General features: G+C 51.7%; 8 protein-coding genes across 8 annotated transcripts; 5 read left to right on the top strand and 3 right to left on the bottom strand.

Annotated features, from left to right (window-relative positions):
* Positions 1–8: 8 nt before the first annotated feature.
* N7462_005938 (uncharacterized protein) lies at positions 9–3785 on the top strand (the record flags this gene model as incomplete). The annotated part of the gene is made up of 1 exon (XM_057077656.1): positions 9–3785. One exon carries the CDS (start codon positions 9–11, stop codon positions 3783–3785), a length of 3777 nt encoding a protein of 1258 aa, XP_056933236.1.
* Positions 3786–4603: 818 nt separating this feature from the next.
* N7462_005937 (NAD(P)/FAD-dependent oxidoreductase) lies at positions 4604–5761 on the bottom strand (the record flags this gene model as incomplete). Its single annotated transcript, XM_057077655.1, has 1 exon — positions 4604–5761. The coding sequence occupies one exon, from the start codon at positions 5759–5761 to the stop codon at positions 4604–4606; it is 1158 nt and encodes a 385-aa protein (XP_056933235.1).
* Positions 5762–6395: 634 nt separating this feature from the next.
* helA (putative DEAD box RNA helicase HelA) lies at positions 6396–8451 on the top strand (the record flags this gene model as incomplete). Its single annotated transcript, XM_057077654.1, has 2 exons — positions 6396–6754; positions 6828–8451. The coding sequence occupies 2 exons, from the start codon at positions 6396–6398 to the stop codon at positions 8449–8451; spliced, it is 1983 nt and encodes a 660-aa protein (XP_056933234.1).
* Positions 8452–9346: 895 nt separating this feature from the next.
* On the bottom strand, positions 9347–10832 carry adB (adenylosuccinate synthase ADE12; the record flags this gene model as incomplete). The annotated part of the gene is made up of 4 exons (XM_057077653.1): positions 9347–10057; positions 10129–10580; positions 10667–10735; positions 10793–10832. The coding sequence occupies 4 exons, from the start codon at positions 10830–10832 to the stop codon at positions 9347–9349; spliced, it is 1272 nt and encodes a 423-aa protein (XP_056933233.1).
* A 687-nt stretch (positions 10833–11519) lies between these two features.
* N7462_005934 (uncharacterized protein) lies at positions 11520–14398 on the bottom strand (the record flags this gene model as incomplete). The annotated part of the gene is made up of 3 exons (XM_057077652.1): positions 11520–13069; positions 13187–14233; positions 14302–14398. The coding sequence occupies 3 exons, from the start codon at positions 14396–14398 to the stop codon at positions 11520–11522; spliced, it is 2694 nt and encodes an 897-aa protein (XP_056933232.1).
* Positions 14399–16613: 2215 nt separating this feature from the next.
* N7462_005933 (beta-glucosidase D) lies at positions 16614–19149 on the top strand (the record flags this gene model as incomplete). The annotated part of the gene is made up of 5 exons (XM_057077651.1): positions 16614–16731; positions 16800–17126; positions 17180–17929; positions 17992–18165; positions 18218–19149. The coding sequence occupies 5 exons, from the start codon at positions 16614–16616 to the stop codon at positions 19147–19149; spliced, it is 2301 nt and encodes a 766-aa protein (XP_056933231.1).
* Positions 19150–19949: 800 nt separating this feature from the next.
* N7462_005932 (putative acetyl xylan esterase (Axe1)) lies at positions 19950–20783 on the top strand (the record flags this gene model as incomplete). Its single annotated transcript, XM_057077650.1, has 3 exons — positions 19950–20303; positions 20377–20556; positions 20610–20783. The coding sequence occupies 3 exons, from the start codon at positions 19950–19952 to the stop codon at positions 20781–20783; spliced, it is 708 nt and encodes a 235-aa protein (XP_056933230.1).
* Positions 20784–21361: 578 nt separating this feature from the next.
* On the top strand, positions 21362–23867 carry drs1 (putative ATP-dependent RNA helicase DRS1; the record flags this gene model as incomplete). Its single annotated transcript, XM_057077649.1, has 2 exons — positions 21362–23107; positions 23190–23867. 2 exons carry the CDS (start codon positions 21362–21364, stop codon positions 23865–23867), a joined length of 2424 nt encoding a protein of 807 aa, XP_056933229.1.
* Between the last annotated feature and the right edge of the window lie 339 nt (positions 23868–24206).

Below are 24206 nucleotides of genomic sequence, written 5' to 3'. Positions count from 1 at the left end.
CACCAGATATGAGTCGGCTGTGTGGTTTTGTTGTCGAGAGCAACCGCGTGCGCCGACTGGACCGCGACGAGCTGGACCAGCTAGATCTTGACACTGAGGCAGCGCCCTTTATCGATCGCGACAGTGGCACCCACGCCCAGCACGGCGTGCTGCTGGGTGCTAAGTACCCCCTGCAGGATTGGGCTGAGGTGCCCGAGAACCAGTACCACTCACCGCTGACCATTGCCGACGCCGCCAACCCGTTGTTCGCCGACTTCCAGCATCACTGTATGAATGTGTTCGCTATTCACGACGACCTGTCCTATTTTGACGAAGCGAGAAACGCCTGGCGCACCCTAGATGACGCTACCGTCTCGTATCTTGTCGTCGGTTTCCACGCCGAGTCACAGTATGACCCGTTGGCAGCCAGCAAGGCGGCTTCCAACCGGGCCTTGCTAGACAGCCACCGAATGACGCTATCTCAGCTCGCTGTTGTAGACGCCTCGAATATCCCGGAAAACCCTTGGCTTGACGAGGCGCCGGCAAAGAAGCATCGCGTGCGCTCGCTATGCCACGGCATCGTCGCGCCGCTGCGCTGGTCAAAAAGCGAGCCACCTGGGCGTGTTCCGGCGGACGAGGCCGCACAGCACTTTACCCGCCAACAGCCCATCGCCATCGGGACGGACCTGATAGATGCCTTGACAGCCTCGGTCACCGCGCCGGCGGATGCTTCAACGGCAGACCCGGCGCAAGCGGAGGCCTTTAAGCACCTCGAGACGCTAGCAACGGACCCCGGGGATGATGGCCAGGAGACAAGTGCCGCGGCGCAGACGCGCTCTAACCAATTTAAACCGGCACCCGGCGGTCATATCTGGACATGGAAGAAGCCTGCGGATGAAGTCAAAGATGAGGCACCCGAAGCTGAAACTCCAGCCACCCCAGACGAGTCAATGGGAGTTCAAACCCCTGGGTCTGAAGGTGTGATGTCGCGTGTTGCCTCAGGAGCTGCCGCCCCGGAAGAACAACCCCTGGCAACTACTCCTACTACAGCATCAACAGCTCCTGCAGGTTCTCCGGCCTCATCCGCTAAAACCGCTAAAGCTCCTACCAGTCCGGATACCAACACGAAGCTAAAGCTACGCCAGCTCAACGCCATCCAGGCTTTGTACGATAGCGCCCTACGGCACTCGGCACTGCTACAACACCAGCTCTTCTGCGAATGGTGGAAGGCGCGTGCTGCCGGCTATGGCGACCCCGGCGAGGACGATCCTGATAGTGCCCCTGATGATGGCTTCGATAGTATGCAGCGCTGGTATGCGGCCAACCTGTCTGCGACGCGCAGCCGTGTCCGTGATATCCTCACGAAGATATTTATATTGCGGCACCGTGGCGACCCGGCGGACGCAGACCATGATGGCCTGGTGCACGGGCTTGCGTACCAGCTTGCAGAGCCAAATTTGGCTACAGCGCATAAGATGCCGTGCGGACGCTTTTTCAGCGCCCGGGATCCCACTGTGTTATTGCGGGGGCTGGAATCGAGCTGGCCAGAGGACTTTACCAAGGATACTATGGAAGTACAGCTCAACACGCAACTCATACAGTCAATGGCTAAGACAGCCGCCACGACTAAAGAGGACGATGACGACGATGACGACTGGCCGGCTTTTAGATCGCAGTTGACCAGCCTGCCGCAGTGGGTGTACGCCTGTGTTGAAGACCTACAGCGAGGCAACTGGCAGCGGCGACAGCTGCAGTGGCAGCCTGCTACCAGCGAGCAGGCATGGTTTCCTCTATTCATCGAATGGGAGGCCGACTACTTCCATATTCCTTACCATCACTGGGCTCTTAAGGAAACCGCCAACGGCACTGTTCGTTACGCTATCCGGGGCGACGTTGATCTAACCGACGCCGCCTCGGGGGTGGCTATACGCTCAACGCGTCGCGGGCTCAGTGGTCGTAGCAACATCCTGCCGGAGGGCCCACGCGCGCTGACGACGCTGGTCAATCAGGTCTTCCAGCGCGCACACCCGGACACACTAGCGCTAGAAGAAGAGGGGCGGAACGCAGTCCGTACCGCCGTGGCCGCCATGACGGACCTGCTCTCCTCCGAGCTAGAGGGTATCACCGACCACCTGCTGACTCTTGTGCGCGGTACACACTCCACACCCGCGGCCATTGACTCGACCGCGGTCTCCCGCTGGCTGGGATTGCTCTTCCCTCAGCTGGCCCCCGAAGACCACGCCGTAGTGCTGGGGTTCCTGGCTACAGGTACAGGCGCAGACGTGACGCCGTACACAGCTCTGCTACCCGTGCAGGGAGTGGGCATGGCGCAAGGGCATGCCGCATCGGGCCTCTTTCGACCTGTTACGCACGGCCAAGTGCGCTTCACGAAGTTCAATATTGTCGACAAGTTTGGCCAGGTCGTGTGTGCCTTTGACCCGCGGCCGGGCCAGCCCCTACGCCCGCTCTACCCGAGCGTCAGCGAGGATCTCGCCTGCCAGCGTAACGCTATGCTACCGGGCCGTTTCTTCGCCAATGCCGCCGAGGCTGAACCCGAAGGGCGCTGTCAGTTCTTCCAGTTAGGCCCACGCATCAACCAGGATGCGCGCTTCAATGCGGCTTTTGTCGTGCGCGAGGAGACGTCCACGGTGCGCGCCTGGCGTCCACTGACTGCCTGGGAGAACCCTATTTGGGGCTGGCTAGTTTGTAACTTCCAAGATGATAGCCTGCAGGTTTTCGAGGGTGACGGCACCCTGGCCGGCGAAATCCTTGTCGGCGCCAGCCCCAAGGGTCGCTGGTTGCATCCTCAGCTAGGGGGAGCGAGCCACATCACTCCCACCGTGCGCAATCAAGACCTAGCGGCCCTGATGGAGCGCCTGGCCGGGTCAAGTGCCTTTCTGCACCAGGTCTGGGACATGGTTGTCGAGGCCAACGAGAGCATTCACCACGCGCCCGACACGCTGGCGGACTTTCTCCCCGCGCTAGTCGGGCGCCCGCTGGCGCTGGTCTCAATGGGCTGGTCCTTGGAGCTGGCCACGGCGCCGATGCGCGACCAGACGGACACCGGCGGGCCTACAGATGATCTTCTGGGGTACGCCTTCGAGCTCAAGCTAGGTGACAGGCGCAGTATGCACGATGGTCTAGTTGCGTACATCCCAGAGGATGTTAACCTGACCACCGAGGGGTCTAATTTTGCCTTCGACCGCGTCTACACCCGGTATGGTCTTGACATAGAGCCTCGCCAAGGCCGGCGAGCCCGTGAAGACGGTGGCGAGCCCGGATCAATGCCCCCGGGCAGCCAGGTCGTGCCGGCAAAAATGCTCTCCTTCCAACCATACTGGATTGATCCGACAGACTACCGTATGGACCAGGCAGATCAGTTCATGGCGGCGCATAACCGCAAGCTACAGGTCTTTGCAGCGCTCATTGATCCCTCCCAGAGCGTGCACGGCTTCTCCGGTATCTTACCCACAACGACACTCACCGTGCCTCCCGCGGCTTTGCAGGACGCCCTGAAGCAGATTGGGACGTTCCTCCGTGTTGGGCCGTTGCTGATCCCTGGGGAACTGCCTGTCACGCCCGCTGCCGCAGTAGATTCGACGGTCACACCGTCTGCTGCTGTCCTCCCCCTTGACGCCCCTGCCGAGGGATCGTGGACTTGGATGCAGCCGCTCAAGTCGGAGAATTCAGGTAGCCGCCAATTCTCGCTGACTCCAGCGTCCAAGCTGTTTGCAGTGCCGGATGGGCCGCAGACAGTGGTAGAGGGGTATCTGAAGCTGGATACTGTGAATAGCCCTGATCAATGAGATCTAGAGCACATAAATCTCCTTTGTACGGGCAGAATACTGGTAAAAATAGACTCTCTGTCAAGTATTTTGGCTGATATACAATTATTCATCGCAAACCTTCTTTATGCGAGTTCTAAAGGAGGACCCAAATAGTAAGTCAAGTATGGACCACTAGAGCAAAGTGTAAGCGTCTGCTTCAAAACATCATACATTTGTTGTTTTTTTCATCACACGATCAATCACATCACTTATGCAACTTTGTCATGTTTCCCCTTCACCTTGACATCTAGCATCTCATAGAACTTACCTTTTCGCCGGGCCCTTCTCGGCCTCTAGACCTCATCGTTGTCCAGCTTTCTCCCCAATGAAGGTGGGATCCGATAGGATGCGATATTCAATGTGATGATATCTAAAGAATTAGCGTGTTAGGGAATCGGGTGAATCTGGATATTAGGACGTATAGCGGAATGCGTGGGGTCCTCCTGCTATTCGGCGGCTTCTTCCTCTCGACAGATTTCGATTGGCTTTCCGGGATCTTCAACTATTGAGTGCGTAACCCTCTTTTTCATGACTCGCCTGTATTCAGGGCCAGCGATTATCTAGCGACTAGGAGGAGGTCAAGTAGAAAATAAATGCCTCATTTCGGCGGAATTATTCGTAGCATGTAGGAGTCATCAGTACAAAAGGCCGGCTAAAACGTAATATTATATCTTATTCATATACTTACCGTGATCGAGCTTAAAAACTTAGAAACATGAGGATATCTAATGATACGAAATAAACCTCTTCCTCGCCCATGACAAATCTCATAAGATAGCGATGCTGCTATCGGCACCTTAGGCCTTGCCAGCCAGAACCCCCGCGGCCTTGGAAATAAAGTAATCCCTGCCCTTAACCATCTTCACCAGGAAGCTGAACGGGGTCATGCCGAACAATTGTCCGGTACCACCGCTCGAGCCCACAGGCACAACCATCATAACACTCTGGCCTTGATCATAAGACGTTCGCTCCCCCGAGCCTAGAATGTCTGCTGTGATATTGGCGGCCACTACCTTGGCCTGTTCATTGGCCTTGAAAGAGAGGCGCATGCTGTTGTTGTTGATATCCCCAGCGGCGTAGATCGGTAAGGGTTGTTCGGCCTCAACCCGCAGCTCTTTATCGACCTTGACCCAGCCGTCCTGATCCAAGAAATCTGCAGGGATGAAGCTGTTGTTCGGAATGGCACCCGTGGTCGGGATGTACAGGTCAGCCGAGAGTTGCGTACCATTGTCCAATGACACGGTCCAGGCGTTGGCCCCATCGGCCTCGGCCCCGATAATCTTGGTGGAGGCGATGATTTCGATACCCTTCTGCCTCAACTGTTTCTCTCCTGCCGCGCTACCGGAGGGTTTGAGCGTTGAGAGGACGCGATCCGTCGCAGAGACCAAGGTGATGGTTGCTTTGCTGCCGCTCTCCTGCATCGCTTCGGCGAGCTCACCCGCGAGCTCCACTCCAACAGGGCCCGCCCCACCGATGACAATCTGCTTTGCACTGGCAATTTTTTGCTGGGCGGCCTCCACGACCTCTTGCATATCGTCACGGTTCGAGGGCTTGAATGGAATCGAGATACCAGTGATATCGCCAGTTGTGGAAGCGGTGGTACTTCCAGAAGCGATCACAAGATAATCGTATGACAGAGACTGGGGATTTCCGCTGCCATTGACGGCAACAGACACTGTTTTGGCGGCAACATCAATGCCCGTCGCATTCCCGGCGATGAATTCGAACTTCTCGGTAGAGTACTGAGCGAAATTATCCTTGATGGGGATGAGGTACTGATCGGCCTTGAATGCCGTTGGCTTCGCAAGGATCCGTGGCGCGGCGATGTTCCAATAAAATTTGGGAGAAGGGTTGATGAGCACAACCTTGACATCGGCAGTTCCTTGAAGCAAGGAATGGGCAACGCCCACGCCAGCGGATGCAGCACCGATAACTACAACGTTGGTAGGAGCCATATCGGAATACAAGGCAGTGGAAAGGAGAAGCAGAAAGGGATAAAAAGCTCGATCTGGGGGCCGTCGACGATCTTATAAGATTAGTCTGGGCCCCTCATAGCCAGACCCAGCACTGAGCCTAGCTTCACTGCAAAATTGATTTTGCTTTTCCCCATTGATTACTTGATGCATCCTCTGGTCCCTGCGGGGGGTGTTCGTTTGTCAGCTCATCCATGAGAAAAAGACGTGCTTAGCAATCTTTGGCGCGTTTTAACATTTCTTTGGCACGGAGCGTGAGACTTCCGAACTCCGATTCCGCTGACTCAGGTCCATTTAGGGGAGATGATGATGTTCGGATAGGGCTACATTAAAGCAGCGGCGATCGACAGTTTTAACCTGCATGGTGAGGATCATAATGGATATTTAAGGACTGACGGGGGCTAGATGATCATGGAACGCCTGGAGCAACATCAGAAGGTGATGAAGGAGAGTTCGCACAGAATCCTCGTACTCCTAGCCTGAGGCATAAAGGCCCAGGTCCTATCGATAAGGATCATGTGACCCAAAATTTCGTTTTGGTTTTCCTGTTGCGCGCCGATGGCAAACTTGTCTCTTTACCAGTTATCACTTTTGCCCATCAAATTTCTTCATCACAATGCTTGGTGCTGTTCGCCGTTTTGGCGTCACCCAGGCTCTGCGGGCATCTGCCCCGCGCGCGCTGTCCATAGGTTGGGCGTCGCAATTGCTCAAATGGCAGCCTCCGACCAGCCGATCCCCTGTCCTGAGCCGTGCGCTTCACACCACATTTCCTGCTCTGAATGCCGCAGCCTCGGGAGTTGCTGCGGAAATTCAGACATCAAGTGAGTCGGAGCTTGTCACGGAGTTCGAAGATTTGAAGACAAAGGGGTTGATTGATCCCTTCATCATCCGCAACATCACTGAACGGATGGGCTTGAAGACGATGACTGAGGTGCAGAGCCAAACCATCAATCAAATGCTTAGTGGCGAGGATGTGTAAGTTGTTATGCATTCAATACAAACTCATTGACAGAATCCCCTCTGGCTAACACCTGGCTCTGACTCCTAGCCTGGCTCAAGCGAAGACTGGAACCGGCAAGACTCTTGCTTTCCTTCTCCCTACCCTGCAGAACATTCTCAGCGATCCTACACTGCAAAAGAAGCCTTCCAGCAGAAAGTTTCAGTCTCATGGAAGAAACCGTTCTTTTGTGGGCTCTTCCGATATTCGCGCCCTCATCATCTCTCCTACACGTGAGCTTGCTGAGCAGATCGCCGCTGAGGCAATCAAAGTCGCCCAGGGAACGGGTCTAGTCGTACAAACTGCCGTCGGTGGCACTCATAAACGATCTGGTTTGATGAGAATCCAACGAGATGGCTGCCACCTGCTTGTCGGTACTCCTGGCCGCATCAAGGACATTTTGTCGGACCCCAGCAGCGGTGTCTCAGCCCCCAAACTGAACACCCTAATTCTAGATGAGGCCGATCGCCTGCTAGACCAGGGTTTTGCCCCTGAGATTGCGCAAATCCAGGATCTCCTTCCCGATCCTTTCAAGGTGGACCGCCAGACTCTGATGCTCTCAGCCACCGTCCCAAAAGAAGTAATGACGATGGTGAAGCGAACTATGAAGCCGGGCTTCAAGTTTGTTAAGACTATCCGAGAAGATGAGGTTCCTACTCATCTTCGGGTGCCCCAGAAGGCTGTCTTTCTTCGTGGATATGAAAATGCCCTCCCTGCTGTTCTCGAGCTGGCCAAGAACTACCAGGCCCTACAGGCAGTCGATGAAACCATGCGTCCATTCAAGGCCATGGTTTATTTCAACTCCACAAATGAAGTCAACCTTGCTGCTGAGGCCTTCTGGGCTCTGCGTAGCGATTCAGCTGATGGACGCAGCCGATCGCCTCTAGGTCGCCTGCGCGTTCTGCAAATCCATTCGCGTCTGACCCAGGCGCAGCGAACGAACAGTGCGAACAACTTCCGCCGTGCTAGTGAAGCTATCCTGTTTTCTTCGGATGTCACCGCCCGTGGTATGGATTTCCCCGACGTCACTCACGTCATCCAGGTTGGTGTGCCCCGAGACCGGGAGACCTACATTCATCGCATTGGCCGTACTGGTCGTGCCAATAAGTCCGGCGAGGGCTGGGTTTTCCTGCATGATGGCGAATACGATTTCTTCCAGCAGAAAATGGGTGATCTGCCCATAAATGAAGACAGCAAGTCCCTTCCAGCTGCTATGGAGAACATGTCCCGTGACTTGCAGGACGCCTCTCCCGCCGTGGCTGAGACTATCACTCAGATCAAGGATGCAATGAACGAACTTTCCCCGATCCTGCGTGAGACTACATACCGTTCCCAACTGGGTACGCTTACTTCGAGCTTCTCCAGCCGACGCACCGCAGTCCAGGCCCTCAATAGCCTAGCCATTAACGGCTACTGCCTGTCTGAGCCTCCGACCGTGAAGGCCAGCATTGCTCGCAATCTCGGAATTGACCGTGTCAAGGAGCTGAGAATCGAAGATGGACCTCGCCGTAATCTTGACCCCTTGAATTCGGTTCGGAGGGGACGTGATTTCGATCGCCGTGGCGGCAGTTCTAACCGTGGCTCCAGTTCCAACCGTGGCGGGTTCTCTCGCTTCGGCGAGGGTCGCGGTTCCAGTCGCAACGGTAGCCTCTACGGTGCTCGTTCTAATTACTAAGTTGCTAAGTTATGAAGAGACCGGCGGGGAGTTTGCTGGTACTGATTGACTGGTTCACCCATTTGAATTTTCATTTCTGCTGGATTGAGCCCTACTCTGGGCAAGACAAGAACATCGATAGAGTTGATAGAGTTGTACCATCCTTGCATCGGGCGGCGTTCTTTGTATCTTCATTCTTGACTGTACTATACAACCCATCTCTTTCTCTTTCTCGGCTTCTCACCTCATGTTTTATCAACCTTGCTACTTTGGAACATATTGACACTTTAATGAAGAACAAACTCAAATGATTTTTTATTATCATCTCTTCGTGGATTTGGTATCTAGCATAAAATAGGTTCATCGGGGACAACAATTTCGCACACTTGAAACCCATGCGCAACAGGTTTGATTCTCTAATAAAGAGTCCCTTCGACCTTTTTGACACTGATACGAATAGAGCGATCGTGAACGCTTTCAATCGCCTTCAATTGTCTTTCTATATGCGAACCGTAAAAAACTACAAGCAGACTCCTCCAAGTAAGAATCTAATAACAGCAAGTATCACATTTGTGTTGGTTATCTGTTCTATCTAGCTCTCTAATATCCATGATTTCACGAAGTTTCTACCATCAATAAGGATATAGTATGTAACTTAAATCTGGCAAGTGGGGTTGAGTCCACGGGGAAGCACTTTTGATCTATAAAATGTCCAATTTTTGGGGGAATAAGTAACACGTCACTCGTGAGAAACAAGGTTATCGAGAAAATCGAGAGCGGACGTGATTCAATCACGACTCCCCAATGTACTGTGTGCAAGGAATAACAAAAAATAATGAGCAAAAAGTAAAAAAGGCAAAGAGATCTACCGCTGGTAGACACTTAAAATCATCCTCAATATCCAGCGTGCATACCTTTACTCGCGGGCAATCATGTGCTCTCGGGCAGGGCCAGTGCCGATCCACTTGACCGGAACGCCGCCGATTTCGCGCTCAATGAACTCGATGTAGGCGCGAGCGTTGGCAGGAAGGTCCTCATAGCGGGTGACACCCATGGTGTTGCACTTCCATCCAGGCAGAGTGACATACTCGACCTTGATCTTCTCGACAACGTTGGGGTCCGCAGGGAACGAGCATGTGGTACGCTTACCGTCAGGCAGGACGTAGGCGACACCAACCTTGATCTCATCGAAGTCATCCAGAACGTCGAGCTTGGTCAGGTTGAGCGCGGTGTAGTGGTTGATAGCGTGCGAGTAGCGGCACAGGACCAAATCCAGCCAGCCACAACGGCGGCGACGGCCAGTGGTGACACCGAATTCACGGCCCACGCTCTGCAGCTTGTCACCATCCTCGTTGAGCTGCTCACTCGGGAATGGGCCAGAACCGACCCGGGTAGTGTAGGCCTTTACAACACCAATGACGTTCTTGATGCTAGACGGGTTCAAGGCAAGAGCCTGCACGGCGCCACCCAAGCCCGTTGATGAAGAGGTCACAAATGGGTATGTGCCGTGGTCCAGGTCCAGCATCAAGGCATTGGCACCCTCGACGAGTATGTTGGGTGAGTTCTTGTGCTCTTGCAAGAACTCGAGCTGGTCAACGATGTAGGGCTTGAGCATGGTACGGTATTCCTACCCAGATGGGGTGGTCAGTCCACGTTCTGAAATATGGTGATGCTCACTCGCTACACCCTACAACTTACCTTGAACCGCGCAATCTCCTCCTCAACATCGTAAGAGATGTCACCGAAGCGGGCACGGTACGAAGTGTTCAAGGCGCGAAGTTTGCGCTCAAAGGTCTCCTCGTCCAACACCTCGCCGACACGCACACCGCGGCGGGCGGCCTTGTCACTGTAGCAGGGACCGATGCCCTTACCGGTGGTGCCGACCTTACGGCCACCGAGACCAGCCTCCTCCAGACCATCAACAACGGAGTGCAGGTCAAAGCAGACGTGTGCGCGATCGGAGACGAAAATGCGCTTGCCAGCAGAAGAGAGGCCCTTCTCCTCGAGCGACTTGAGCTCCTTAAAGAAGCTAGGGACGTGGAAAACGGTGCCGGCGCCGATCAGGTTGATACATGAGGGAGAAACGAGGCCGGAGGGGAGGATATGGAAATCGTAGGTGACGTTCTCGTGAACAATGGTGTGACCGGCATCTAATTCAATCGCACAAAACGAAGTGGTTAAGAACTCTGGCGGGGAACTCGGAGGGAGAGAGGTCCAAAAGGCATATTTAACTTACTGTGGCCACCAGCAGCACGGCAGCAAAGAGTCGCCTGCTGCGACAGCATATCCGTGATCTTTCCCTTTCCTTTTTCGCATCAGCGCTGGTCCTTCAGTTGCGGAGTTCGCACGCGGCTCAGCCTACCTTCATCTCCCCATTGACTTCCTAAAACGATGGATACCATGATGTTATCGCCCGGTAAAGAGGGTTCTCGATTGTGACACGCGGAATTGAAGTCGATTGGCGATCAATTGGTCGTAGTGGCGGGGGATTGTAGAAGAAGAGAAGTACGTCCGGCTTCGGATGGCGGGGCAAAGATCTGAATCGGGTCAGTCTCGGTGTGGCTTCTGGCAACGCAATGCGCGATCGGCTTCGGTCAAGAAAGCAAATAACCATACCAAGCGTCAAGTCAAATGATTTGCTAATTGCGGTATAAAGAGAAGCAGCAGAATTGTCTTCGGTTTGAATCGAGTGACTCACGCTGGCGACTGTAATTTTTTTCCGGCGTAACATTGGTATCGGCAGTACACGTTTCCCGCGGGGTTGGTGTTTTAATGCCTTGTTGCCTTGTTGCCTTTCTGCCTCAGGCTTTAAGGCTAAGGATTTTTGACTAAAAGCCATCAATATTCATATACAGCACTATTTAGTATTGTCCATTGTAGAATCGAAGAATCATGAGCCCGAATTATATTTATGAGATGCAAAGCATATTCAGGGTATTAACCGAATAGACACCATGCCCAACATGCAGAAACAATCCACTGCGACTAAAACACCCAAAAATCAGACATCCTCTCCGCGGACCCCATGCATCCAACGCCGCGTTTCCCAATGAGTCATAAAAATAATATAAAGGCATGTGGTAGATCATTTATGCCACTTTGCCTCCATTGCGGATCCACTCCCGTAGCCGCCCGAGGTCAAGAATACACTCACGATGCAGCTCACACGCCACTTCCCAATGTTTCCGAACTTGAATATCTTCCTCAATACCTCGAAGGTAGGCACTAAACCCGCCCTTGGCACTGCCTGGGACTAGGCTTTCATCGCTCGCCTTCGGATCTATATCGTCTTGGATTTCACTGGTGTCCTCATCCTCATCGCCGTCGCCACCAGAGCCATTCATCTTCAGGCGACCCGTGTCGCCCACAGCGCTGATCCAGCCGGGTGCAAGTCCTGTCTGAATTGCTTCCTGGCGAGTATTGAAGTGAAGTAACATGCGGCGGTTGAAGGCATTCCACTCGTGCATGTAGGTGCTCATGGCTGATACATACCAGTTCCACTTTTCTCGGGGAAGATAGAACTGTTGCGATCCAGGTCCAATGGGAACAGCAGTAGGCGCCCAAGGGCGCTTGGGAGGGTTTGGTAAGTCAAGTGACCGTGGGCGAATATCACGCTTAGTTGTAGTCTGCTGCTTCGCGCGTGACTCGAAAGGTAGTGTAGCGTGAACATCCTTGAGATTCTCGATGCCACTGTTGTTGGTTGTGGTAAATGGGGCGGTATTCCGGAGGTTTTCAAGATCAAAAAGCGGATTTCGAGTTTCTGCGCTGGCGGTATTGCTTTCTGTGCGCGAAGGAGGCTGTGACTTCTGCGCATTTGCAAATGTATTTTCTGCATTGTGCGCAAAAAGGTCTGGATAACTGGTATTCCGAGAACCACTAGCAGCAGAGGCATACTCAGATTTAGAGGTGGTAGATCGTGGCATGGAAGACACCTCATCATCAATATCCATGTCCATGGGTTCCGGGTTTAGCGGCGCCGACTGCTCAGGCTCAGTAGGTGTGCTTTTGCCGTCGACAGTTGCCTGGGCCTCTTCCGCCTCGGTTGTGACCTTCGTGGGCTGGGGAGTACTTCTTATTCTGGTGGCTGGTCGTGAGTGCTTCTTTGGAGACGGTGGAGTATTGCCCGCATTTTGGGTTTTGTCTGTCTGTGAAAAATCCCAAGAGAGATTGTTGAGTTTTGCAGCCCAGTGATCTGCCGAGAATTTGGCTTGTGCAAATGGTGCAGGTGCTGGCCGGTCTGAAGATGTCGTATCAAATGAGCTCACACCAGGTGGGTTTGCCGATGATGAAGGCGGCGGTGCCGAATCGGCCTGGGTTGTTGTTCGGCTTCGATCCCGGGTAGTGGGCGATCTGCGAAATGTGGTTCGTTCTTTGGAGGCAGCTCCAAGGAAATCGAAGGTATTTAAGTGTTCTCTCCAGTCATCCGCAGAGAACTTTTTGTGTAGACTATGAGAGCTGCGACGCGCGAATTCGGCCGGCTGTGGTCCAGTCGCGTTCTGGGAAGCATCGGTTCTGCGAAAAAAAAGATAAGATGACGAGCAGCCACGGTACGGAAAAAGAAATACATACTTAGAGGTAGATGTCTGTTGCTCGGGACGATAAGAGCCTCTGGCAAATGCGGCACTATCCGAATTGTGACCTTTATTACGAGCGTTGTCAGCAGTCAAGTCATTGAATGTGGGAACTCGACGAGCTCTTCAGTATCCTCGCACAGGCCATCCTTTATGAGTACTCAGCTGAGTAGGACAATCCTTACCTGTGCCTAGGTCATGATCTTCTTGTTCATAGAAGCCATTGAATTTCTGATTGGGACGAAGTCGACTTTTTGGTACAGCCTTGGGGCGGGGCGGCTCTTCTTCGATTTCGTCATCCAGATCACTAGAGGTTGAAGAGAATGAATAGGAACGATCCCGTCGGGTCTTGGGGCTGGCACTGCGATGACGTTCCGGCTGTGAAGGATTGGGGCTAGATGGATTTGTTCGTGCACTCGAGGTATGATATGAGCCCGAAGGTGTGCGTACGGTCGATGATCGACCTAGTCCAGAGCTTGTGAAAAACGTCTTCTCGCCTCCTGTCCTAGCATAGCGACTACTACTCCGTTCAAATTCCTGGGGAAGTGGAGGCTCGGGGGCCGCAGGTTTCCTCGCGGTTGGCGAAGGTGCAGGGTCAAAATACATGCTGCTAGGTCTTTCGCTCCGGTTATTTGTATATGACGAAGTATTACGGGCTGGTGGCTCATCCCCGTCAGCGGCTCCGGGAGCAAACCCATATCTCTTCTTAGCCGAGTTCGGACTTGAGGGGCTCTGAGTCTTCGAGTTTTCACGGTAAGTCTTTTCATAAGCGGACTTAGGACGCTGGTTTCCAAAAGGCGTATTATGCTGTCTTGGGGCTCCTCCAGATTGAGGGCCAGATCCTCGAGAATTAGGTGTTCTCATGTTATGGAAACCTTTGAACGCATCGGCCCGTGTCTGTTCCTCGTCCTGTGAATGTTGCCACTGACTCGCGCCTGCTCTCGCATGCGCACCATATCTGTTGGCGCCTGCAGAGGCTCCATTCATATATGGATAAGGACGACTCGGAAATGGATATCTCGCTGGTTTAGGGGCAGTAAAGGAAGTCGGTGGAGGTTTGCGCTGACTGCTTGGTTCGTAGAATTTACCATACCCGGCACGGAGGCGATCTTTGTCATAATCTAGCCGTCTTTTTGGATCGCTGAGGATTTCATTAGCAGCCTGGATGAGCTGGAATTTGGCGTTGAACTCCGTTTCCCGCCCGGGATTTCTATCAGGGTGGTATTTGAGAGCTAGGTAAGGCGCATCAGTCATGGCATTTCTAAAAGTCCTCGATGATATATCACTTGCTCAAGCTCACCTAGTTTCCGAAATTGTTTTTTGATATCCTCCGCTTCCGCGCTGGGTTGCAGGCCCAGGTCGGCATAGTAGTCCTTACGGACATCCGCTTTCACCATGTTGATCTCCTTATTGCGGTGGAACTATGGGTGTGAAAGGTCTTCAATGGCATAATCGACAGTCGCGTAGAAAATTGCTGGTCTCCAAAATGGTCATCCAAAAAGGAATCGGCGTGAATTGTCGAATCAAAATTGTGTCGAAAGAAGGGAACAGGACGTATGTATATGGCCAGAAGGCCCTCTCCCACACTTCGAGTCTTCCAGTCTCAAAATCCTTGTCGCAAACCGACCCCTAGTTGTCTCGGAAGTGGCAAGCTTCGTAAAGACCGGAAAGGAAGTCTTTAGAGGGGTATATGGCGGGAGTCAGATGTTTGCAAGGCCCGTGTTCCGACAGGGCTGAGCGGATCTCAGCCTAGCTAAAACAGGTGAAAAGTTCGGTCGTCGAGGTCGCGCGGACAGGGTCAAACGCTGTATTCGGTCGGCAGCTTTCACAGCGGATGTGGAGCCGGGTGGAGGAACGTTGGTTCGAGGTTACGATGGTTGCGATCAGAAATCCCAGATCGTGAGATCGTAGGCACCTGATGAGGCAGAAGTCAGGCAGGGTTGGGTCCAAGCGCAGATAGCGCGGAATCTCTGGGCGGAGCAACCAACCGGATTCAACAACACGTCGCGGTGAGCCAGTCACCCACTGACAAGGTTTATGTGTTGGCGCTTGAGGGAAAAAAAGCGGAAGTGGAGTTGTTTGTTTTGGCGCGGATGAACTGGGTTTCTGCCCAAGGCATTCACGAGGTTCTAGGCCGCCCATCCATTCATTGGTCTCCTCACATCCAAACTATTAGCCATGCATGCACCGATGAGCCGGAATTGGAGATGCTGTGCATCCCCAAGGGGTTTTACTGACTTTTAATGGAGGCAGAAAGGCATTAGCAGTGTCATTTTTATTGGATCAGTTATCATTTATAGGGGAAGAAGGCGGAGAATATAGATCCTTGATTGAATCAGAGTGAAGGAAACAGAAAGAAATACATAAATTACAGACGAGAAGATGCAGTGTAAATATTTCGTCCCGACATTTAAAATCCAAAAGCGCGTCTGAAGAGAGATAGGTCACTATGCCCGTCTTGCCGCTATTATCAAACTCATGATTCAAAATTATGTCGGCCCAGAGACTAAGCCCGGCCCAGCAATTCGGTAAAATTTCTGATTCCCTGTCGTGAATAATGTTCAATACAATGGTACGCGCCTCCAAAGTAAACACTTAGGTGTCTACAAATCGTCACATCGATACCACATTGCCTTTACAACCATGCATCTTACTTCCTTTTCTAGCCTAGGAATGAATTCTGAAGAAAGGCTTTTAATACCACGACAGCTCGAAAAGATTCTTCTTTTGCAAAAGTCTTCTAAAAAACATGGCACCAACCCAGGAGCACGGCATCGTTTCGGTGGCAATCAAATCAACGGAATCAACATGGATCAATAACATGAACCTGAATTCATAATGAGTGACTAGCGGTGGCGCAGGAGGAGCAGGACGACAAGTCAAAGAAGTGGCTGAAGGAGAAGCTGCAGAGTTCGAAGGAAGAGGAAAATAAGGGGAGTAAGATTGTAGTATATATACAGTCAGGCATAATCTTTAGCAGGTTTCTTACTTCCCTTAATTGTGCGTACTTTCTCAAAATTCCCTTCACGTTATTCATCTATTCATGATCCCCTCACTTCTTTTGGATTTTTCGCCCTCTGACCGAAAAAATCCGACCATTGATTGCTAGATCACAATTCGAATAAATTCTCCTTGCTGCATAGTACTTGGAGTTTCCATCTGAAAATTGATATGTCATTTCAGGCGAGTTCAATCTCATATCTCGGAAAAGCCGGATGTGGGTATCCTCGTGGTTGCTCTTGTCGTCAGCCCTATCCACTTCCTTGTGTGCAACGCGCAATCAACCCGATGATCTGCAAGCCTATGTCCTCGGGTGCACAGTTCTCTTGTTACCTATAGAAGGGATTTACTAGGCATTTGAGGCATTCCATGCCATGGTTAGTACCGTTCTGTGTCTATAAGCTCCTACGTCATAGTTTATTAACTTGATGTAGGGTGAAAAACCAAGGAGACTTGAATCTTTGTTTCAGCAGGACGGGAGATGATCTCTTAAATGGACACCTCCTTTCTCTAGTTCCCAACGCCCGACCCGTTCCTGATATCCCGCGCTTCCTATAATTTCCTATAATAATTCCTTCTTTAGTTAAAAAAAGAGGCGCATAAAAGTCCACTATGAAAACCTTGCAGCTCATTAAGGTTCTCTCAGCACTTGCTTGGGCAGTTGAAGGGGTGGTTTCTGATACAGCCAACTCCCATTCCAGCACTGCCCCTTATCTTGCGAACGGATATCGTGAGTGAATAGACAGCCTTTCTTTCTTTCTTTCTCTTTCCGAATGGAAACTAATGTTAAATGTTTAGTAAATCTCGGAATTGCGAGTGAAGCGTATACAAAAGCCAAAGAATTTGTGGCACAACTCAACAATACCGAGAAGATTTCTATCGTAAAGGCAAGCAGCTTCAAGCATTCAAATATTTCCTGGGAGGCATATGAAAATACCGACGGAGTATCTGGCTTGAACTTCTACTATTACGTCTCTGCCTTTCCAATGGGAAACGCCCTGACACAAACCTGGAACAGGGATCTCATTTCAGCTCAGTTCAAGGCGGTCGGGGAAGAATATCGTGCTATAGGATATAATTTGGTTGATGGAGCGCTCCTTGGTCCACTAGGCCGTGTCCCCGAAGGTATGCGCAAATAAAAATCATGACTCCGAACAGCAACGCTCACTACTAGACAGGAGGTCGACAGAATGAGGCATTCTCCCCTGATCCATATCTCTCCGCTATAAGCTCTGCTGAAGGCATTCGGGGACAAAATTCTGCCGGTGTTGTTGCAGGGATCAGGCACTTCCTACTTTATGAACAAGAGACTAACAGGAGCTCTGCCATGGGTGGCTCGACATCAGCAGTGTACTCCTCAAATCCCGATGACAAAACCTTGCATGAAGTCTACATGTGGCCATGGGCAGACGCTATCAATGCGGGCTCGATGGCCGTTATGTGTGCCATGAACCGAGTGAACGCAACCCATTCTTGTGAAAATAAGGAGCTTTTGATGGATAAATTGAAGACCCAGCTCGGTTTCCCTGGATTTGTCTATCCAGACGAATCTGCTCAATTTAGCAGCTACGGTTCGGCTAACGCTGGTCTCGATTATTCACCCTATGCAGAGAACCTATGGACCGAATCCACGCTGTCAGCCGGTCTTGCAAATGGTAGTCTGACAGTAGATCGATTGGATGATATGGCTGTGCGCTCAGTACTGCCTTACTACTTTGTTCATCTTGACAAGGAAACTCTCCCTACAGTGTCAACGGATTATACTGCCTACCGTGATGTGCGTGGTAACCATAGCAGTCTAATTCGCAAGGTTGGCGGAGAAGCGATCAGTCTGCTTAAGAATAACAACAAGAATGGCCGTGGGCTTCCACTCAACAAACCGCGCTCTATATCACTCTATGGGGCACATGCTGGCCCATCCATGGCTGGTAAGAACAATCTTGTTCTTGGAACTAATTACATGTATCAATTAACTTACAATATCTTTCAGGCCCTAACCATGAGTGGTCGGTTTCGGGGACAGACTCCGATATTTATCAAGGCCATCTCGCTACTGGTGGTGGATCTGGCCAAACATCACTTCCCTACCTAATCACTCCGTTCAACTCTCTCACCAATCGCGCAGTTCAAGACAATTCCATGATTTGGTGGATATTGAACAATAGTAAGTCTTCGGGATATGACGGCCTAAAACACAAACTAATAATCCCGTACAGCTTATACAGATGATTCGGGTAGCGGCGGTTTCTCCATCGCGGGCGGCACAGGCACTGGAACAGCCCCTTCATTCGCGAACTATGCAGATGCATCAAACGTCTGTCTTTGTTTTATCAACTCTTGGTCTGGAGAGGGAGCCGATCGAAACTCCCTCTCGAATGAAGCCCAGGACACGATGGTCAAGAGTGTTGCGTCAAATTGCAATAACACCATTGTCATTGTAAATGTCTCGGGGCCTCGCGTTCTGGATGCCTGGATCGAGCATGAAAACGTTACAGCTGTACTTTATTCTGGACTTCTGGGTCAGGAATCAGGAAATGCAATTGCAGACGTCCTTTACGGTGATGTGAACCCCAGCGGAAAATTGATTCACACGATCGCCAAGAACGAGTCGAACTACCCAACTTCCGTTTGCATGACCGCGAATTGCCTATTCAAAGAAGGGGTGAATATTGACTATCGTTGGTTCGACGAGAAGAACATCGAGCCTCGGTACCCGTTTGGCCATGGCCTGAGCTATACGCACTTCAAGTATGGCGAGGTGAGCGCTCAGATCACAAATCACTCGGCGATTGCGTCCAAGTATCCTACTGGAAGACTGGGCCTTGGTGGGCAGGAAGATCTATTCAATGAGATTGTTAAAGTAACCACTTCCGTGAGAAATGTTGGATCGTTGAAAGGCGCCGAGGTGGCCCAGTTGTATGTCAGTTTCCCCAAGGAGGCTAAACAGCCGGTTCGAATCCTGCGTGGCTTCGAAAAGTCGACAATTGCCGCAGATGAGACGGCTCAAATCCAATTTTCTCTCCGACGTCGTGATCTCAGCTACTGGGATGTGGCGGCACAGAAATGGGCTATTGCTCGAGGACAATACACGTTCTCCGTGGGATCCAGCTCTCGTGATCTCCGTGGAAACAGCACTTTGACACTATGATACCCACCAAGAGGCATGGCTGAATAGATGTTGACGCAATACATATACATAGAACATTCCCCTAATGATGATGGATGGAGACTTCTACAAGTGATCGCTGGGAATTATTTTGATTGTAGCCAGGCGGTAGATCTGCCAAAGTGATAGGATAGCCGTACTACTGTTCCTCTCTTAAAGATGACAGAGAATGTCTCTTTTAGGCAAATTCCCCTCTCGCGGCGGGATGCTGTTCTCAAAGCCCAAACCATAATCTGTTTCCTTGGTAGTCTAGCCCTGAAGGATCTTCGCTCTAATTACCTTAAAAAATGCGGGGAAACGCAGTCTTTCTGCAACATGTGTCATATTTCAAACTAGTCCCTTGCCCCATCTGGCGTCGCCAAGCCGTCTTAGCTTCTTGTAGTGTTACGCCCATTGATTCAGCCTGATTTTCCGGTTTGGATTTCTTCACGGCTAATCTCCAAGCTTGAGATAATCTGCTTTAATACTCGAATGGAGACCACGATGGATCTCTCATTAGGCAAAACCCTCTTCGGTCGAAAGGAACTTGTGTGCCAAACTTCCAGATATGTGCTACAACGAAGATTTAGGACAAGTTCCTTTGTAATTTTTATCCAGATATGGAACTGGAGTGCTACTATAAATAATGGGTCATGATCTCCACTCTCTTCAAGAATCCTATCTCTTAGTTTCATATAAAGCCCCACCAAGAGAATATTGTGACCTCTGGTCTCTAGTGATATTGAATTCATTTCTTCATTTCTATTTTTCATCATACTATCCAACACTTCTCTATTGGCACCATGCTCTCTAAACTGTTGGCATTGTCTACCCTTCTTGGAGGAACTTTCTCCATCCCGCTTGATGCTGCTGTTGAAAAGCGCAGCTGTCCTGGAGTTCATGTTTTCGGCGCGCGCGAGACAACTGCGTCTGCAGGTTATGGGTCATCCATTACTGTCGTCAACGAGGTTTTGAGCGCATATTCTGGCTCTACAGCTGAAGCTATCAGCTATCCGGCCTGTGGTGGTCAATCGTCGTGTGGAAGCGTGAGCTACTCTAGCTCCGTCATCCAGGGAATTCAGGCGGTTGCATCGGCTGTCAACTCCTTCAACTCGCAGTGTCCAGACACTAAGCTCGTCCTGGTCGGATACTCTCAGGTAAGTGATGCTACTCTGTTCATATCTGAAAGCAAGGCATAGTAAATCCTAACGTTCATGGCGTTCGTTCAAGGGCGGTGAAATCATGGATGCTGCCTTGTGCGGTGGTGGTGACCCCAACCAAGGATATACTAATACAGCTGTCTTGCTGTCATCATCTGCTGTGAACATGGTCAAGGCCGCCATTTTCATGGGCGACCCCATGTTCAGGGCTGGCTTGTCGTATGATGTTGGAACGTGCACTGCCGGAGGGGTACAGCCATCCCATCCTCTCGCATCAGGAATCTTCAACTGACATTCGAGTAGTTTGACGAACGTGCTGCCGGCTTTAGCTGCCCATCAGCTAGCAAGATTCAGTCCTACTGCGATGCCTCGGATCCGTATTGCTGCAATGGTAGCAACGCCGCAACTCACCAAGGTTATGGGGCCGAGTACGGCGCACAGGCCTTAACCTTTATTAAAAGCAAATTATCTGCTTAATCGATGAAATAGGCTAGAAGAAGCAGCGGTGACACGGAGTTGAGAAATTAGCTACGGTCATTATAAGTCAGTAGAACGAGCTCTTAGGGTTCGTTGCAAAATGGACCAAAATTTGCAGGAATTTTCTTCATATCATAACGAGGAGAGCAGATGCTAGTCGAGTATATTATAAGACGATCTCTTCATGTTTGTTGAGTCAATTGTAGAGTTGTAAATGCGAAGTATTTATGAACCATTAATTTAGAATAAATTAAAGTATCGTGATACGCGGGAACACTATTGGGATTAGAGCACAAGTACTAAAGGGGGAGACGAGATACGTACAATGCTAAGCATATATAGTGCCAAGAAAATGCAGGACTCCCGCCAGGCGGTAGACCCCAGATTATGTCATCCATATTCTTCCACGTTCACCGCCCGGGGAACTTTTTTTTTCTGCTGTTGATTTCTTTTTGGCCGATCAAGCGGGAAGTTGCTGGGGATTCGATCAATACCTCTCCTTTCAATTTTTGATTTTTGGAGCTATAGAGTCTGTCCAGGCTCTTCTATACCCATAGACGGCAGGGCCGGGATTCACAATGGCTCCCAACATGTCCAAGCGGAGCGCCGCCAAGGACGACGATTTCGTTCTTACGCTGTCCGACGACGAAGATATTTCCCGATTCGAGGATGATAACGACAGTGCCGACGAGGCCGCGCCATCGGCCGATACCAAGAAGCGCAAGCGCGAGGTCGAAGCCCCCAAGAGCAAGAACAAGAAGCAAAAGCAACAGACCAAGAATGTGAAAGGCAAGAAGGGCAAGGCGGAACCTGTCGTCGAAGATGAGTCTGGGGAGGAAGAAGAGGACGACGAGGAGGAGTATGCGGCCGAGGACGATGGCATGCTGAACCCGGACTTCGAGTTTGACGTTGGTGGTCTTGCAAACCAGGGTGTGACCGAGGGCTTCGACGGCTGGGGCTTGGATGAGAGCAAGCAGAATAGCAAAGGCGGGGATAAGAAAGCCGTCGACATTGACGATATTATCTCGCGGAGAAAGGCCAAGCAAGAGGCCGCGGCGAAGAAGAAGCAAAAGAAGGCCGACGCCCAGAAGGAGGAGGAGAGCGCATCTGACGAGGACAACGCTGAATCCGATGGCGGCATGGAGGTCGACTTCGACGATGATGAGCTCGTCGCTGACGATGCTTTTGGCATGGGCGCTGACGGCGAGGACGAAAGCGAGGCTGAAGGCCCTGAAGTCGGTTCTGGCCCCGATGACAGCGAGGAAGAGGAGGACGACCAAGACGACGAGGACGACGATGCTGCGTCCGACAATGACTCCGTGGCTACCCCTGTCGGCCACCCCGACGACATTGGCTCCGACCAGGAGGACCAATCTGATGCTGAGAGTGAGGTAGATGCGGAGGAAGCTGAGAAGCGGAAGGCCTTCTTTGCCCCCGAGGAGAAGACCGACGATAAAGCTGCGGCCGTGAAAAGTACATTCCAAGACTTCAACCTTTCTCGTCCAATTCTTCGCGGATTGGCCTCTGTGGGCTTTTCCGACCCAACTCCTATTCAGCGGAAGACCATTCCAGTGGCACTTCTCGGTAAAGATATCGTTGGTAGCGCCGTGACAGGTTCCGGAAAGACAGGTGCCTTCGTCGTTCCCATTCTCGAACGTCTCCTCTTCCGTCCTCGCAAGGTGCCCACCAGCCGTGTTGCCATTCTTATGCCTACTCGTGAATTGGCGGTACAATGTTACAATGTCGCCGTCAAGCTGGCCACCTTCACCGATATCACATTCTGTCAGCTTGTCGGTGGTTTCAGCCTCCGCGAGCAGGAAAACGTGCTCAAGAAGCGACCGGATGTGATCATCGCCACCCCCGGTCGTTTCATTGATCACATGCGCAACTCGCCGAGCTTCACCGTGGATACCCTGGAGATCCTGGTTCTTGATGAAGCCGATCGAATGCTGGAGGATGGATTCGCGGACGAGCTGAACGAGATTTTGACTACGATTCCCAAGTCCCGGCAAACGATGCTGTTCTCTGCCACCATGACCGACACTGTGGACAAGCTTATCCGCGTTGGTCTCAATCGCCCCGTTCGATTGATGGTGGATTCAAAGAAGCAGACCGCCGTGACGCTGACCCAGGAGTTCGTCCGTCTGCGCCCTGGTCGCGAAGACAAGCGCCTGGGATACCTCCTACACCTATGCAAGGAGCTTTATACCAAGCGCGTGATTATCTTCTTCCGACAGAAGAAGGAAGCGCATCGGGTCCGCATCATCTTCGGGCTGTTGGGCTTGAAGGCGGCCGAATTGCACGGTAGCATGAGTCAAGAGCAGGTAAGCTATGGAATTTCTCCTCAATTTTCCTCTCTCTCTTCCTTCCATTAACTACATTTCGGTACTAATGCTATGAATCCAGCGTATCAAAAGCGTTGAGAACTTCCGAGACGGTAATGTGGCGTTCCTGCTGGCCACCGACCTGGCGTCGCGTGGTCTGGATATTAAGGGCGTGGAGACCGTCATCAACTACGAAGCCCCACAGAGCCACGAGATCTATCTACATCGTGTCGGTCGTACGGCGCGTGCTGGTCGCTCGGGTTGTGCCTGCACCATTGCCGCCGAGCCCGACCGGAAAGTGGTCAAAGCTGCCGTCAAGGCCGGTAAGGCGCAGGGGGCAAAGATTGTCAGCCGGGTGGTAGAAATCGCGATCGCCGACGATTGGGCACAAAAGGCCGAGGATATGGCGGACGAGATTGAGGAGATTCTAGAGGAGGAGAAGATGGAGAAGCAGATGGCGCAGGCGGAGATGCAGGTCAACAAGAGTGAAAACCTGATGAAACACGGCGCCGAGATTATGGCGCGGCCGAAACGCACCTGGTTTGAGACAGAGCAGCAGAAGCGGGCGGCGCGCAAGCTGGGAGCCAGCGAGTTGAACGGGGCTGACAGCAAGAAGAAAGATAAAGTCAAGCTCAGCAACAAGGATAAGAAGCGATTGGATGATGCGAAGTCGAGACACGAGGGGAATATCGGGTGGAAAAAGGGAAGGTCGGAGCGCGATGCTCCGAAGCCGAAGAAGGGGAAGAAGGGGAAGAAATAAGCGCAGCCCAGCGGTTTAACGTTTGTTAGTTGCGCGTCAGGAGGCTTGAGAGGCGTGAGAGGCTTGAGGGACTTCTTTCCTACCGGACTGTATTGCACAGAGGCGTTTTGATGACTCGTTTTTTTTTCTACTTGCTTTATTTTCTTTGGTGGATTCTTCCAGTCCTGCTATCGTGTTATGTTGACTAGTGTTCCCTGAGCAGAGAAATAGAGGACCGAACTGTGTATAGAGTCGAACTAGGGCAAGACCCTCAGGCTGGTATCGCCCGAGCACCTCGTGATAGAACACGCCGAGTCACGTTTTGCTCGTCTTCCAACTTCTAGTGCGCCTTCTAGAATC

This window comes from Penicillium macrosclerotiorum (assembly GCF_028827735.1).
Source record: "Penicillium macrosclerotiorum strain IBT 26536 chromosome Unknown utg000006l_segment0_segment0, whole genome shotgun sequence".
NCBI lineage: Eukaryota > Fungi > Ascomycota > Eurotiomycetes > Eurotiales > Aspergillaceae > Penicillium > Penicillium macrosclerotiorum.
Note: the sequence above shows the minus strand (reverse complement) of the source record. Positions and strands in the feature narration are given on the sequence as shown.